Raw genomic sequence first — 16,689 nt, 5'->3', positions numbered from 1 at the left:
CTGGAGCTACTAAACATGGGCCATCACATGTAAACAAGAAATGAGTTTTACTCACAGGTAAGGGGCAGAGTTTTCCATTGACCTTGACAAATAAATTAGGAGGGAAATAATCTTCTTGGGGACAGCTGGTTTCACACAAGCAAAACCTATGAAGCAGGAGGGAGAAACCGTCAAATGAGAAGTGCACAAAAATGTTAGCCAGAACTTTTTACTAAGAGACACAGAACATTTTCCAAGAAAACAGATCAATGGTTGGAAAACATGCACGTGTGTGATGAGTACATCTACAAGTACATTCTGCACCTCCTGAGAGCTATTTCATTGATACCAAATGCAACTCCCAGAGATCGTATCAGATAAAAACCAATTACTCATGTACACGGTGCGCTCTACAGGAATGGGTTATTCAGCAATTGGTCTGAAATACCTTCGATTGCCAGAATCACAAGTTCAAACTTTGTAGCCTCATGCCAAGGGATGTTGCAAGGCTGATAAACCAAGTTCTGAGGAGTCTGCTGTGTAGGGATCCCTGCCTGCTACTTTGGTAAGAGCGAGGGCTGCCATTTACGCTAGTCTCCTAATTAAAGTGTTCACAGAACTACGTATTATGATGAGGCAATGCTTTGTGCCATCTGGTTGCCTGCCTTCAGTTCCAGAAACAGATGAACTTGAGTGGTGCTTCACCTATAAACTACACAGTACTTCAGGATGAAAGGAGCTACAGCAATCTCAATCATTCAGTATAAATTTACAAAGAATTAAAATAGAGCAATGTTTAGCCAAGTGTACAACCTGCAATGAGAGAGTAATTATTACTTAGCTTCTACCAAAGCTCATATGCCATCGCTTAATACCTGATAGTTGCCTTCCCCAGGCATAAAGATGTCAGTGCCACAAACCAGAATGGGATCTCCTTCAAACTTTAATCCCCTTTAATCAGCTGATTGCACATGCTGTTCTGTTTCAATTTAAGGTGCACTCCCAAAGAGCTGACTCCCCATATTGAAACCAGAGTCCTGTCCTACGTTTCTGAGTCACACGATGACCTTAGTCTGCTTTGTGTTAGCTGCGAGATCAAGCCCCAGCATGTCACTCTTGCTCCAATCCATGCCACTGATGTTCTAGAAAAATAAATCTGAGCCTATTGTTTCCTGACTTGCCTCTGCCTGCCAAACAAAATGAAACACAAAATATGGGGTTAATCTTCTCTTTCTCTCCTGGGGACAGCATTTGTGCCAAAGCACATCAGCGGAAGTTGGAGCCAGAGAGATGGCTGTGATCCAACCCTCGTTTCTGATGCCTACGCTAGCTTGCCAGTGAGGGGCAGTGTTCTCCCTGCAGTCGTAAGTAAGAAAACTTAACAGCAAAGAAGACAGCACTGATGGAGTATAGTGCAACTCCTGAAAATAATTCAGAGGCTGGGGTGTGGAAAACTACCCGATCTTGGACAGACCACAGTCATTGTGGGCTGACAGAATAAAGATCAAACAGTATATACTTGGGGGTTTTAAACAGACTAGCTTTGCAACACTGAAAATAATCTGGAGCCAACTAAGTCAAGAGGCTGATATTACATAAAAATATGAATGATGATTGGGAAGGACTTAATCACTTTTTGTTAGATACCCCAAAAGCCAGAATTAAGAAGCCTATATGGTTTAAAAACCTGACCTGGGGTGAAAATAAAACTAGAATGCTATATAAAAGAAGAATACAAATCAGAAGCTAAGGATGGTAGAAGATTGACAAAGGAAGCAAAAGCACACAAGGAGAAATCTCTGGCCAGCATTATTACAAACTTCACCAGGGAGTTTAATTAAAAAACACCATAAAAAGTGTATGGATTGGTCCATTACTAGTCAGAAGTGATATAGCTGTCAGTCATAATGCAGAAGCACTCAATTAGCATTTCTGTTTTGTATATGAGGGGAAAAAGCAGATGACAGTCTTATGATGATTAAATACTTTCCATCCCCATGGTAACTAAGGAGGATGTTAAAACATGGATGCTGCTTAACTATCTATTTTAAAATCAGCAGATTCAAACATGCTTCCACCTGGCTCTATGGAGAGTTGATGTTGATTTCCAGTAAGACCAGAACAACTAAAAGAAAGCAATGTTGTGCCAATACCTAAACTGGATAAATGGAATGACTTACATGATTAATTGCTTATTGGCCTGATGCTGATCCCAGACAGGATAATAGAGAGGCTGAGGTGGGACTGAATTAACAAACCAAGGAAAAGCAACACAACGCCAATCAACATGGACTTATGGAAGATAGCTTGACAAGATTTAGCATTTTCTTTTGTGATCGCAAGTCAGGTGGTAAATGTCATGCTGCTGCTGTACTGACTTTGTACTGCACAACATTTTGATTAAGAAACAGAGCATGGCACACTTTTAAATGATTTAAAACAAGCTAAGTATAGGCTTTAGAAGAACCACAAATCAGGAATTGTGACCAAGCAGGTGCATTTCTAGCAGGGTACCTGATCTGATGCTATTTAACATTTTTATCAATGATCTGGAAGAAAACTCATGATTTCCATTGCTACAGAAATCATTACAGCTTCTGTTAGACAGGAGACCAGCCTCATGGGTGCTTCTGATGATCCTGGTTTCAATTCAGTCCTGAAAGAGGTCTGATGGTCACATATCAACCCAAACAACTACTCTGACCTAAAAGCCCAAAGCTCCAGACTTCTGTGAACTCTCCGACATGCAATTCCTGATCACTCAACGCTACGACAATTCAAAAATAATATGTTGGAGCCAAAAGATCAGCTCAAAAAAATAAATAAATAAATAAACAAAAATAAAAAAGGTTTCCAGCCATTCATTTCTAAGATCCAAGAGACATACCAATGTTATGCTTCTTACCTTAGCTGTACCTGTACAGTGTAATCACATTTGGCACCTGGTAACATATCTCTGCAAGAGAAAAAGATCTCTTAAATTGCTGCCACTGCTGAATGGGAAAATTACAGTTTCACCACTATAAACACCTCATTCACTAACATATAATAATTAAGCTAGTAGTATTAATCAAACAAGTGCAGTCACACTGTAAAAGCTACCTTCTGCTTTTGGATGTATCTGTTCTCAAAAGGAGTCAAAATCCCCAGACAGGGACATAAAATAAAATACAGGCAGTCCTTGACTTACTACATTTCAAGTTACAACATTTTGCACTTACAGCGTTTATAAACTGACACCGTTTCAACTTTATGACATCAGTTTCAACTTTACAACGCTTCATCCAATGCGATGCCACACCAGCAAACAAGTTCACTGTGTCACCCATCTCCCTGGAGAACATCTGTCCAAACTTCCTTGGACATGTTCTTTAAGAAAGCAAACAAAACTTGAGAAAAACTTGCAGCCCAGACTTCTGAGAATACTCCAGCCAAGAACCCTTCAAAAAGTCCAACTAAGAGCCTTTCAAAAAGTCCAGCACAGTCACCTCAAAGAAGTCTTTCTAAATCAATATGATTGCTACTTACAATATAAATACATTAATGTAACTATATTACTCATCTATAATTGATCAAGTACAAAATTCTGGGGTATTTTTGGTGAAAACAGGGTATTGGGCCTTGGTTCAGGAACGAATCCCCCATTTATAACATTGTTTCTTATGAGAAAATTGGTTCCAAGTTGCATGGTTTTGACTTAACACACGGTTTTCAGGAACCCATTGTGTCGTAAGTCCAAGGACTGCCTGTACCACTGAGTGGGAGAATGCAAACAGAGTATACAGGATGTAAATAAATGAGTGCACAACTGCTGTATACAATAAAAGAAACAAGTCCTTGACAGTACTGTCAATGCCAATGATCTGAAGATTTTGGAGGCTATTGTAAAGTTTTATCCAAACTACTGTATGATTTTGCATGTGCACACAATAAATCCCTCTTTACAGACTCGGAGTCAAAGCCTCAGTTGCTGTAACTGGCCCAAGAACAGTGACAACGAGGGATTTATGCCACTGACAGCTGCCAAGGACCTGGCCCAGGATTATATTCTCCACTGCAACAGGGCAGCAAAAGTAATCGTGTATACCAATTTCAGCTCTTCCTCCCCTTCCCACTCACCTAAGTTTCTTGTCTGCCACTCATCTACCCCCAAATTTGACCTCCCCTCTGTTCTGGAAGCAGTGATAGTAGTTGAATATAAAAACCTACAGAAAAGCCCCTTCAGACAAATGGAAGGGGCTTACCTAGAGGTGAGGATCTGCTGCACTTGCTGCGGTGTTAGTGCAAAGGTGAAGTGAGCCTCTTCAAACCGTTGGCTGTTTGTAGACGCTGGGGGAGGGAATTTGGTAAGACAAAAATCAGCAGGAAGCAAATGCTGCAGTCATCACCTGTAAAACTGACCCTGTCCCCACACACTTCAGCTCTCAAACTGCCCCGATACCAAATAAAAAAAAAGACAGAGCAGAGCACACCATGAACATATGGCAAGCCTTTGTTGAAACTCCCCATGGACTTCGTCAGCCGCTTTGTGCCAGCACAGCTTGCAGGCTGCTCTTTCCTAGTGCTGCCTTCTGCTCAGATGAGCTCTAAAGAATGTGACCGCCCGCCCCACCTCCCTTCCCTCTCACAAGCTAGCTGATCTTACTTGTTACGGAGGCACAGAGAATCCCACAGTGGGGCAGTGGCAGAACTGGCAATAGGAACCAGCAAGCCCTCTTTCTCACTCTCCAGCTTAGGCCCCACTAACCTGACTAAGCAACAAAGACCAAGTTTCATGGCATTTCATGGAGGCACAAGTTGTCAGGCTGATATGAATCTGTGGTCCAAAAAGCAGCAAAGGGAATCTCAGAGGTCCCCAGCTGGTTGAGGGCATAACTGTCTTTCCAGAGTGGTTGAGATGCCCCCCAGTTGACCTCAATAAATAAGCAGAAGGTCAATCAGGCTGGGGAACAAAAGGCAGCCCTTGGGTGCCACTGGCCACAGACACTGGCGTGTCCACACCATACTAAACTGCTAGGCCACCTCTGCTTGGGCCAATCTCTCACTTCTTTTTTGACTTGACTATGAGCAGAAATTAGCCCAGCTCTCCACATTACCAACAGGCCTCAGCATTCACCTTCCCATGTGTAAGGACAGACTTGAGGCTCTTGGCAAACTTGATTTTAACAAAACCCTCACAGCCCATAAATGTGAATCAAATACTTCCAGCAGCAGTTAGCCACTGACAGGAAGATGCAGTGCAATGTCCCAAGTAGAACCAGACTCCCCATGTTCTTATCCCTCTGCAGTCCTGAATAAGTCACTTGCCACATCGTGCCTCAGTTTCCCACACGTGAACTTCCTTACTTTATAGAGGGGTGAGAAGACAACTCAGCTAACAACCTTTGAAACACAAACCTGGAAAATTAGTCAGCCACCAACAGAAAAACAGTGTATAGTCTCCACCAACTTCAAAGATTTTTTGGCACCAAGAGCTGCATCTAGGGGTTGAGATGGGGACTGAAATATATTATGCCCCTGCTCAGCAAGGACATCATTTCTTCCTGCCAGGAGGTGTGACTGCCAGGTGAAGTTAAGTGTGACCGAGCAATGCAAATCTTAAAGAAATCAGAGAATTTCTGGCTTGGAGCTGCTAAGTTGTATCAGGAGACAATTTTTCACCTAATGTACCATCAAATCCCCCTGGCTAAAACCCAAGCAGGTGTCTTTCAAGTGGGAATGTCCAAAAGGGCAAAATTCACCCTATGTCCCACTGAAATTTCATAGGCCTTTTAGGATCTTTTCTCAATGCTGGACCTGTATCAGCATACCCCTGCCAGAGACAGCAATGCTTAGCGTGCTAGTCTATACAGCCAGGATGAAAGCTGGAAGTCTGAACCACCTTGTTGTCTGGACCCATCTGAGCACAATTAAATGACTGTGTGGTTAATAGCAGAGCTTTATCAACAATCAGGCTCCTGCCATTGCTCTCCAGGCTGGAACAGCACCAGTACTAGAGCAACAAGACTGCCCTCAAATGTCCATGTGATTCATAGAGCCAATCTTACTGTGGACCTCCTCTCAATTTAATTAACTGACTGTAGTGGGAGATACCCACCTCTGAGCCCAATCACTGGATCTCTCCTAATGTAAGCCTATCAGAGAGCTGATTTTGTGGGTGACCCAAATGAACTCTCTGGGGTTTTCTTTCTTCCTTCTTCGAAGTCCCTTGCCCATCACCAAAGATCTCCAGCAGCCACAAGCTACCACTGGAGTCCTCCAGGGATGCACATCCTGGATCAGGCTAAAACAAAGCTAGGGCCTATTTACTATCATGGAGCGTAGGATCATGGTTGGAAGCTGACATGTCAGGGTTTGATAGTTCATTTATTCTGACTAGGAGGCAGCTGCACCGGGCCACTCGATATCATAGAAAGTGGAGAGAGCTTTAGGCCCACATTTGGGAGTCACTACTACATGCGCACAAAAAAGGAAGCTGACTTTGTCTGCCACCTGCCCCCTTCTGTGCACATTCAACCCCGCTCTGTTCTGCAGCAGATTCCACAGTGGGGTGGGGGGCTTGCTTCTCCCAGCTTCTGAAGTTAAAAAATGTAAGGAATGCAAGGCCCAAAGTGCAGGAACTTTCTTCTGCTGCTGACCTGCTGCCACAGCCTCTCGGGCCTGACAGCAAAGAGAGAGCTGCAGGAGAGGCTCCCAACCTCAGCTCACTGCTTCCTGTCTTCACATTCCACAACTCAGCCAGGAAATAAGATCAAGGCCCTGATTCTGCTCCAGCTGGAGTCAATGGCAAAACTGCTACACATTAAAATGCTAATCAAAGACTTCAGCTCAACGTCCATAATAAATTTACCCCACCTCCTAGACCTTCTATATCCCATACAAGCACTTAGCTCATAGCCACCATCTAAATCAGAAGGGCTCAGCAGTTGCTAAGGGAGAAACAGCTTTCCAGGATCTGCTGGACTGGATGTAACCAGCCAAGATTTGCTATCACAAGCTGCAACTAGCACCTACGCAGGCAACCCCAGCCAGCAAGTAAAAGGAGAAGATGGACCAGGAGTCCTCTCTCTCCTGGTCTCATCACCCAGATCTCTGCACCTGTCTTGCTACAGGGTCAGACCTTAGGGAAGAAAGGCTGATAGCTTTCTAGGACAGTATCACCAGGCTTCTTGGTAAGAGCAGGGGGCCCAACCTCAAGGACCCAAGGAGGGTCTTTTCAGTTCCAGTGTCATTTCCTGCCTTTTTCCCTTCTCCCCAGCACCCACCATTTCCTCACACTCCCCACTGGTTATTCTCACTCTTGGGAGCAGTCACATCTAAGGAAAAGTAGCATGAAAAGGAGCAGGAATGAGGGACTGCAGCTCACAGAGACAGAGATTGGGAAGGTGGCACGCAAAGAGCTAATAGGGGAAAACAGAGGGACACAAGTTCAACCTGCACAAGCAACAAAGCACATGACCCCTTGCAATAGCACACAAGAGCTTGTTTTGAGTTCAGGCACCAATATTTGAGTAAGGAAGTCAGAGGGGATTGTTTAGCATGGGAAGAAAAAAAAGAAGAGAGTTATTCTGAGACATGAGCATCCCTTTTAAGGAAAAATCCTCAACCACAGGTTGCCCGAGGGATTTAGCAGAGCCAAAGACAAAAAAGCATATTCTTAAAAAAATATCAACTTGATAAGGCTTTGTTGTGCCAACTTAGGCACACCCATCTCCTCCACACCAGACACTGCCGTATTCACATGGAAAGCAAGCACTGCTTGCTTTCCAACCAAAAAAGTTTTCAAAGGGCAAAAGCCAGGATGGTTTGGTTGGAGGGCCATCAAGACAATGTTCACTGGCAACAAACTCCATAGGAGCGACAGCTTCCAGAAAGGAGGCAAGACCCATGAGTTTTGGGGGCCCAGAAAAGTCAACAATCTTTTCACAGGCTTTGGTGATCATTAAACTCAGCCCCCATAGGAGCTCTTCTCCAAGTACTGCAAAGCCCCTCCAGAAATATCCCTAAAGACACAGCCACCCTGGATTTCAGGAAAAAATGTCCCCCTTCATTGAATAAATGGGAGAGTAAACCACAGAGAGGGGAAATTTAAGCCTTTCTGACATGACTGAGGTCACCCAGCTATTTAGCAGCAGGGGTCAGGAACAGAGGCAAGAAGGAAAAGCTGTGACAAGCCCTGAACACCTGTTTGTCTCCCATACACCTAAGCAAGGTCCACCACAACCTGAAATTACAGCCACGGAGCTATCAGCTTCCTCCCTGCCCTGCAAGACAATACTGGGGAGGGGGAAGGAACACTGTTCTCACTTATTTCTCATGTTTCAGTCTTATCTTCCCTCCACACCAATTTGAGATAGTCACTGAGGCTCAGTGAGTTACACAATTGATCTGTCCACACTAGATAAGCAGCGCCTATCAAAGCCTTGCAGGCAACATGCTGGTGGTAAATGGAAAGAGCGTGCATGAAATGGACCTCCAAGCTGCACATGGCCTCAAGGGAGCTCTCCTCTCCTCTCCTGTTTCTGCTCTTGCTTATAAGCTTGGTGCCTCCCCTGCCTCTTATCTAGTCACGCAGCAAACCCTTCTAGGCAGGGACTGCTGCTTCTGGCTTGCGTGCTGTCTTAATGCAACCGGGCCCTGAATTCAGATGCATCCTCTCAGCACAGCCATAATAAATAAGAATTTGTCCAATTTCATTTACTTGTTGATTTTCAGATGACACCTGTTAACAGCTACTGAGTTTACCCTTATGCTGAGCTGGATGAAGTCGAAAACAAGCCAGAAAACTTGTAATCCTGCTTGTGGGACTGGGCTTGAAGATGATGGGGGAACTGGTTCACAACCAGCTTTCATTCTGGTTTGTTACGTTTGAAAGTAATTGATATTAAAAACTGGAACCACTGTCACACCTGCTAGCTCTGGCACTCAGAGCCACGTATTCATTCACCTGGGATCACAGGACATATGAAGTCAAGGAATCCTCCCAGAGTCTGATTTAGGTGATACCTATAACACAGTTCTGAACAGACTCTCTTAGGCGATGACGGCAAAAGAGGCCATTACATGATAATTATCTGCTTCACAGAAGTCAGACAGGTTGGCTAAGAGTTGAAAAGAAAAGGAAATTTGAAGTTTTCACTATGGCATTACTGTAGTTTCAATATGCCAGAGCTGACAGCACTTAAATGCTCTCACCTTTGACAACTGCTGGGTGGCCTATTTGAAATGAGTGGGTGGCTCTCAGTCTTATTTCACCTGTGGTAGTACCTAATGCCAATCAGTAGCCAGGGCCCTGTTATACCACCATGGTGCAAACAGGTGCAAAGATAGCCCCAGAAAACATGCATAGTATTCTGGGCCACAGGCATCCCTATGACAAAATACATCCTCACCTGTCTCAACAAAGGGCTGAATAGGCTATGGAGAGTATCTTCTCATCCTTTTCTCCCAGCTGTTGTCCACCCCAAGCAAAGCAATTAGCACACCAACCTATAACTGCCCTCTCTGTGACCAAATGGGTAGTTTCAAAGGCCATCAATACTCTTAAGTGGCAACAGGTACCCTCTAGAAAAGAGAAGCAAAGCTGGTTTGTGAACATACCTAGCGTGGTGGGTTTAATCAGCTCATCATACACATCGTAGAAGGGCAGTCTCTTCATTTTGACATCTGGATGGACTGGGTGGATGGGTGGAGATAAGTGCTGAACGTCTGTCTCGTGTTTAGGTCCCAGCATAGGCACTGGAGGCAGCATTGCTGCTGGCACTGCAGTAGCCGCCGATCCATTATCGTAGGGCAGGTGGCACACGGTGCCCTGAGTCAGTGCGGTGGCGGAGGGCAGCTGCCCCGTCTGCATATGGAGCATGGATAAGTCTGACGGGGTTAAGATCTTCCTGGGGAACCTTCGCCGGTACAGCTCTTTGATTTTCATTTGAACAGCTGGGCTGCAGCCAGACTTCAGCAGCTGTAACGCCTTCGCAAGCAGCTCGTGCTTCCTTCCACTCTTGTTCCTGCCAGCAAAGCCCAAGAGAACCTGCAGTTCTGATACCCTAAAGCTCATAACCATGTGCTGCAAGGAAACAAGAGAAAACATTACAATTGCTAATTGCCAACAGATGGTCCATAAACAAGTGATGAGCTCCCTAAAACAGGGAAGGGGTAGAGGCTTTAAAAGAGACACTGTCAAGTTGGAAGTCTCCCTTTCCTACATGACTGGCAACTTGTGTACAAACAAACTGTAAATATTTCCTGTGCTTTTGTTCTTTTTTGCATAAGTTGGACCTTGTACTGAAATAAGTCATGCTTCATCTCCTGTTTCATGTTGGTGTCACTTTTGCAGGCCCATGTATGTTATTTTGAATTTATAACCATCCCTGTGTGTATCAAAATGACTTGGCCCCCCCCCCCCCCAAATACTGACAATGCCAGTTATGGACTGGGTTCTTAGTCACACTAAGACTCTATTATGCTACTTTGGCAATATGAAGGAGGCTTAGAGTGTAAATTATTCCCACTTTAAGACACCTTTAGAAGGGTAGTAGTAAAAATTGAATTAGGGTAACTAAACTGACTGCCTTTTGAAAACTATCCAACAGACACTTGCTAATTCTTACTTCTCTACATCACTTGCAATTAATAATGCCACCAAAGAAAGCCAGAAGATTAATCCCATTGAGCAAGCAGTGAGACACTCTGCACTACGAAGGAGTATTATGCCACTGTAATATTGGAGGTATCTCCTTAAATAAAATTGAATGTTCAGAAGCAGGTACCAATGGTTGTTGTGGCCCCATTCTCATTTTAAAAATCCATGCTTGCTGTGTCACTCAGGCATTTGAATAAATGAGCAAGCTTCCACTGGATCTTACAGGATAGGCCTTCAATGGAAAATATTTGCTGGCCCCATGAAAATAAGAATGAACAAAAATAGAGGGAAAAAAAGGGGCAGTTTTTTAATCAGATCACTGATCCTAACAGTGACATCCAGTCCAACAAGCACTCAGAGCCTGGACCATCCTCCTTCCTGTATTTCTTTGTACAGCTGCATCAAGGTGCTTGGCCATGGAAAGGAGTCATTTGTCACACTGTTTCTACAGGATGCTGTTTCACAGCACATGGTGCCCACCTAATGCAAGAGGGTACTAGCCTTAGCTCTGCTAACGTACCTTCACCTGTAAAATGGACAGTGGCCTTCATCTGCCTTTGGAAAGTAGTCTGAGAACTATCATAGGTACTATACTACTGCCAAGTATTATTTTCTTTACATGGTAATTTCTGCTTCCACTTAAAAAAGAAATGCACTAGAACTCATTTTATGGCCTCTGTTTGTGCATTGTCTTCTCTTCTGCTGTACCCACAATGCAACAAAGCTCACAGGTGTACCAAACCATACATTCCCTAGTGTATTTTTACCCCTGGTATTGCACCTGAAATCAGAAACTCTTTGTGCAGGGGTGGGGAAGAGGAGAGCTGTACGGATACATGATCCCTGACCCTAATAATTATCAACTGAAGATGCCTGAAGAGTAGGAAAAAGGATATATTATCCCCATTTCACAAGATGACAGAGGTACAAGAGATCTCCCCCAGGTTGCAAAGGGGGAGCAAGGACACCAAACCCAAATCTCACACAGTCCAATGACTTTGCCACAAGAGCCTCATTCTTCCAATATCTAACATGACACTAACATTTACTCATTAATTATTTACCTGAAAGCACATATGGGATGGCAACTGATTCTCTGGAGAATGGTGTCTTTACATAAAACAATCCCTCTGCTTATTCAAGCAAAAAATCAGAAACCAGGATCAATGAAGAATCAAACTCAATTAGATTTATGATGTTTTTTATTAACACATACACACTGTTGTAAAAAGGGATGATAGACAGACTTTCATTTCCCAAGCAGCAATGGACCAAAAAAAAAGGCTAGGAGTTGATCTCTGTCCCAAAGCAGATGCCTATAAAGGTCTTTGCGTCGAGGTATCCATTAGCAGACACATCAACAATTAAACTAAAAGGTGCGTCTGCTCTTAAGACACTAGCAACTTCATCTCAAAGGCTAGGCAATGCTGAGAGGGTTAAGCCAGAACTGAATGAGTACCACAGTCTCTTGTAAAAACGGAAAGAGCGTGCAGCATTTCAACGCTGCCAGGCCTCTGGAAAAAAAAGGTCCTCCAGATGCCCAAAAACACAAAGGCTTGAACAACAGGAGAAGTGTTCTCCAATTAGCTACAATTTTCTGCCAGGCTGAAATCTGCCAGGTTTGTTTCAATTTCACAGAGAACTGCCCTTTATCACCTGATTGCAGTGAAACGCTAGGGGGCAGAGAAAAAAGGGTTAGTAAGATTCTGTTGTTCTACCAAAGGCCGAAAAGCCTGCACTGGTCCCAATAAAGGAAACATTAAAAAAAAACAACCCACGTCGGTGTAGAAAGCAAGAATATTGAGCTTGAGGTGATTTACAAGTCAAATTGAGCAGAGGACATCCATCTGGAAACAGCTGATGATGCAAACACTTGCCGGCCCCTATATTCTACAAGTCATTTCTAGATTGACTTAATTTCTCAGTGTCTGACTTGCAAGATCTTGAAAGGTGCCTAATTTGCAGAAGAAAATGTTTGACTCCGAAAAGCTGGCTCCCTTAAGGAGTCTTAAAGCTGATCCCAACCAAAAACAAAGCATGCATGACCTCTAGTCCCTTTGAAAATCCCAGTTCTGATGTGTATGCTGGTTTATTGATGTGAATGCTTACTTGTTCTGAGTATTGACTGGCACTAAGTGCCTGGGGATGGTTTGCACCATCCCCAGGCAAATGGGGTCAGCATCATGTACGGTTTACAGCAACACTAGGAAAAGAGCCTAAAACCTCTGCCTCCTGGTCACCTGCTCTGACCACTGACTACACACCTCTCCCAGAGCTGACTACCAGCCCTTTGCTGCGACTCTCAGACTAGCACTGGATAAATGACCTTCAAGCATCATTGAATGAGAAGCCATGACAAGCTTCTTCATTTTGCACTTATTTCTTCTCTCCACATCCCATTTAAAAGAAAATGTCTAAACAATTGGACCAAGCTCATTTATTTTGGTTTTCAGGCACATAGAACAGGCTCCTTATCTTCTTCAGTAGCACACGGACTGACAAGAGCTCGTGTGCAAAGCGAACAAAGCACACACCTTCACAGCCAGTCTCCTATGTCTATTATACCATTTGATGCCTCTCCTGTACAGTATTTTAAATGCCAGGAGATCCCAAAGCTATTTACAAGCCATAACAGGACTGTTTTATCCACCACCAATAATGCATCTCCCTCTAGGGAGCAACATGCCAGCTGTTGCGCTTCCCAGTGGGAGAAAGGAGGGAAAATAGCTGGCAGGAATATCAAGACAAACCCTCTGTCAGCGCAAAAAGTGCCGTGTGATCTTTGATGAAGAACAGACAGGACCATGGATTAAGGTGTCAAGAGAAAAGAAATCTACACGGTACCCTGGAAGGTATTTAAACTATCCCTTTTGTTCGCTGGTTACTCGAGAGAAGAATTATTTTTAACCATGATGTTCGTTCTGTGTGAGAGAAGAAAAGCTTTTTCAGAAACAGGAAAACTGCATTGCAATACATAACAGGTCAGATTTAAGCAGGAGGCTGAGAACTTTGACAGTGTCACTTTTAATAGAAAAACAAAAGGATGCTATTAAAGGTGAACCCACCTTAAAATCACCTCTGCTGACAGTGGCAAGCACCCCCAAGGACTGGCCCAATTGTGGAGTCCAAACACAACCCTCACCCGTGAATGTCCAGAGAAACCGGCATCCTGTGGCTCACCAACAGAAGACTGACATTTACGTTTTACAATCCACCTGTACTCATATGACACAAAGTGACTGTGTCACCACCACTGTGACACTGTGGGCTCTTATCTACACCTAAAGCTTCTCCAGTTACTGGTCACACAATTGTAGCACAGCAGCAGAAAGACTCTCACGGCCACGAGAGATCCCAATCGAGAGCTCCCGGAAGACACCTGAGGCATGTCTAGTGAACGATCCGCACACCCTTTGAATCTGGGCTGAACAGCCTGGATGCACGACTGTAGCATGATGGAAGGTTACAAGCTCCCAGCATTTCTCTTTCCAGTGGAGTCATTCTTGGTCATTTAAATAAAGGAAGGTGTCCAACCCCACTCCAGACTTTATAGAAAGAAATTATTTCACTTCCAGTTGGCTCCTCTTTCTTTTACAATGAGAGCCAGATGGTGAAAATCTGAAGCTAACCCCTGGCTAGGAAACCAGAAGGGGGCAGAGGAAGTGGACAAGGCAATTCAGAAGAATTCAGGCTCCAAAAGATGGTCCAACACCTGGGAGACCATTCAGGACTCTCCAAACCTTGGAGAATGCACAACCTAGTGCTAAGCTACATCTATTTTTCAGTGATTTATGTGCAGGGGGAGTACGGCATGAGATGCCAGGCATGTTCCACCCACCTCCCCCTCTGCATATGCTGTTTTGCAGTATATCTTCTTATTTGCTAGCTACAAGCCCGATCTGCAGATTTATGCATGTGCTCAATGCATGCACCCGAACAGCCCTGTTGAGTCCAGCAGTATCACTCACATGCCCAGACATTTGGGCAGAATCAGGGCCCCTAATCAGCACATGCTATGCATCTGAGTTTGTGGATGTAGGTGGGGCCTTTAGATAACCACCTAGCCTCTGGGACAGGGGGGAAGTCTCCCAGGTCCTTTACAGCAGGAATCCTAGAGACAGCTGGAATTTTGCAGCCCTAAGTCCTGGGTTCAGGTTGATCGTGAATATTTTGACATTAACCAGACAGGGTCACACTGAAGTCATTAAGAGTTTTCTCGGGAGGGGGGAAGGGAAATCAAACCCCTCAATGACTATCAAAAGGGGATGGGTCAATGCTGGGAAGACTTCAGAGGAGCACAAGCTGTAGAGAATGAGATCCCTGCTCTGGTCCTAAGTGTCCGTGTGTCACCAGCCTTGGGGTAGGCGACTGGAGCTGGCTACATGCTACTCTGTGGGAAACAATATCAACCGCCAGCACGGACCCAAATCAGCTCTGGAATTAGTTACCAGGGGCAATTTCATATTCCACAGTCTGGTGGGCAAAGGTGGTTACACTCTGACTCCTATAAACAAGAAAGAGAAAAAGAAGGAGTGGAGGGAGACGCTGCAGCTGAGCGTCATGCAGGGCGACCAAACTGTATGCCGCACCCTGTCTGGTCCCTGCCCTGCCCGGGTGGGGAGCCACGTCCCCTCTCCCCACGGGGGGGCCCACAGCTCACCCCCACCAGCAGGGCTGCCCCTTGCTGCCCCCTGGATCATCCTCACACTGCTGCAACCCCAGCTCTCCCACCTCCCCCCACCCAGCTCTCAGCCAGACCAGATCCCCCAGCCGGACGGGGCACCCTGCCTGTCGCCCTGCCTCCACCCGCGACCCAAGACCTGGGGTCTCCTGGCTCAGCTGCCGTCAAGGAGCCTCATACCGCTGCGTGTTCCTCCCCTCCCCTGCACCCCAAGGACCGCTGCGGCCCCCCAGCACCTGCCTGTGTGCACCCCGCCGCATCGACTGCCCCCGGGGACGGCACGCAGGGCTCCCCCCCACCCACAGCGGCCCCAGACCCCCCCATCCCCCCACTTCCACCCCCATCACGGCTCTCCTCAATGCCGGCCCCTCCCCCACCAAGACCCCCCACCCTTCCCCTCCCCCTCATGACCCCCCCATCACAGCTCTCCACAGCCCCCCTCCCCGTCATGGCCCCCCCCATCCCACCATGACTCCCCCCGTGTGTGTGCGTGGGTGTGTGGGGCGGCGGGGGGGATGCTACCTTCAGCTCGGCCGCCTCCGCCATCTTGAGACATCGTCGCCGAGCGGCGCGCGCCAGGGACCGGGCAAAACTCCGCGCCCGGCGGCAGCCGCAGAGCTGGGGGGTGGGGAGGGGAGGGGAGGGGCGGGGCAGGAGCAGGAGCGGGGGGCGGGGCCTGGGGCCTGGGACCTGGGCCCAGGGAGCGGCGCCAAACTCCGCACCGCGCGTCCTGCCGCACACAGCACCGCCAGCCCCGGGCAGTGGATAGCCCCGCCCGGAGGGTGAAGAGTATTAGATACCGCTCCCCGTCACAGCCCTGAGTATTAGATACTCCTAGCCCTGCGTATTAGCGTGGGGGTTAGAGACCTCCCTCGCCCTGGGTATTAACGAGTATTAAAGACCTCCCTCCCAGCCCTATTAGCAGGGGTATTACAGGCCCCAGCCCTGAGTGAACAAAAGTATTAGACACACCAGCCCTGAGTGTGAACAAGAGTATTAGAGACCCAGCCCTGGGTATTAGCAGGGGTATTAGAGACCCCCAGCCCTGGGTACTAGCAGGTGGTTAGAGACCCTCAGCATTAGAAGGGTGTTAGATACCTCCAACTCTGAGTATTAGCAGGGGTATGAGAGACCCCCCAACCCAAACATGAGCTGCCATTAGATCAAACTTTAGCATGAACCAGAAGTACCCCCGGTCTCGCTGCTGCCACCCCCAGCCCTACCCTGACTGGAGCATCAGGTACCAGCACCCCCACCCGTGACTTCTTACCAGGGACAAGTGCCCAGTGATTAGCCCCAATTAGCTCTAAGGACCCTCGCTGTCCCCATCCCTTCCAGTCGTTGCTATATCACCTGGTTTCGCCCATGGGCAAAACAAGCCAGAAGG

The 16,689-nt window shown here is 46.3% G+C and overlaps 1 protein-coding gene across 4 annotated transcripts in view; it reads right to left on the bottom strand.

Moving 5' to 3' along the window:
• Nucleotides 1-15,958, bottom strand: part of PIAS3 (protein inhibitor of activated STAT 3) — a 30,195-nt gene extending 14,237 nt beyond the window's left edge. For 3 of the 4 annotated variants that reach the window (XM_090052883.1, XM_090052885.1, XM_090052886.1), the window contains exons 1-5: nucleotides 15,825-15,958; nucleotides 9,580-10,045; nucleotides 4,224-4,308; nucleotides 2,885-2,935; nucleotides 56-146 (exon numbers count right to left, since the gene is read on the bottom strand). In XM_090052883.1, coding sequence (XP_089909009.1) covers nucleotides 56-146; nucleotides 2,885-2,935; nucleotides 4,224-4,308; nucleotides 9,580-10,045; nucleotides 15,825-15,848 — 717 coding nt within the window. In that variant the 5' untranslated portion in view covers nucleotides 15,849-15,958. Of the gene's footprint in view, nucleotides 1-55; nucleotides 147-2,884; nucleotides 2,936-4,223; nucleotides 4,309-9,579; nucleotides 10,046-15,069; nucleotides 15,126-15,824 lie in introns of all 4 variants that reach the window. The other variant, XM_090052884.1, reaches the window with a different exon arrangement.
• Nucleotides 15,959-16,689: the final 731 nt, after the last annotated feature.

The sequence above is a fragment of the Crocodylus siamensis genome, chromosome 6, assembly GCF_052110815.1.
Source record: "Crocodylus siamensis isolate JL-2025a chromosome 6, ASM5211081v1, whole genome shotgun sequence".
Lineage (NCBI taxonomy): Eukaryota > Metazoa > Chordata > Crocodylia > Crocodylidae > Crocodylus > Crocodylus siamensis.
The sequence above is the reverse complement of the archived record's forward strand: the minus strand, read 5'-3'. Positions and strand labels throughout refer to the sequence as shown.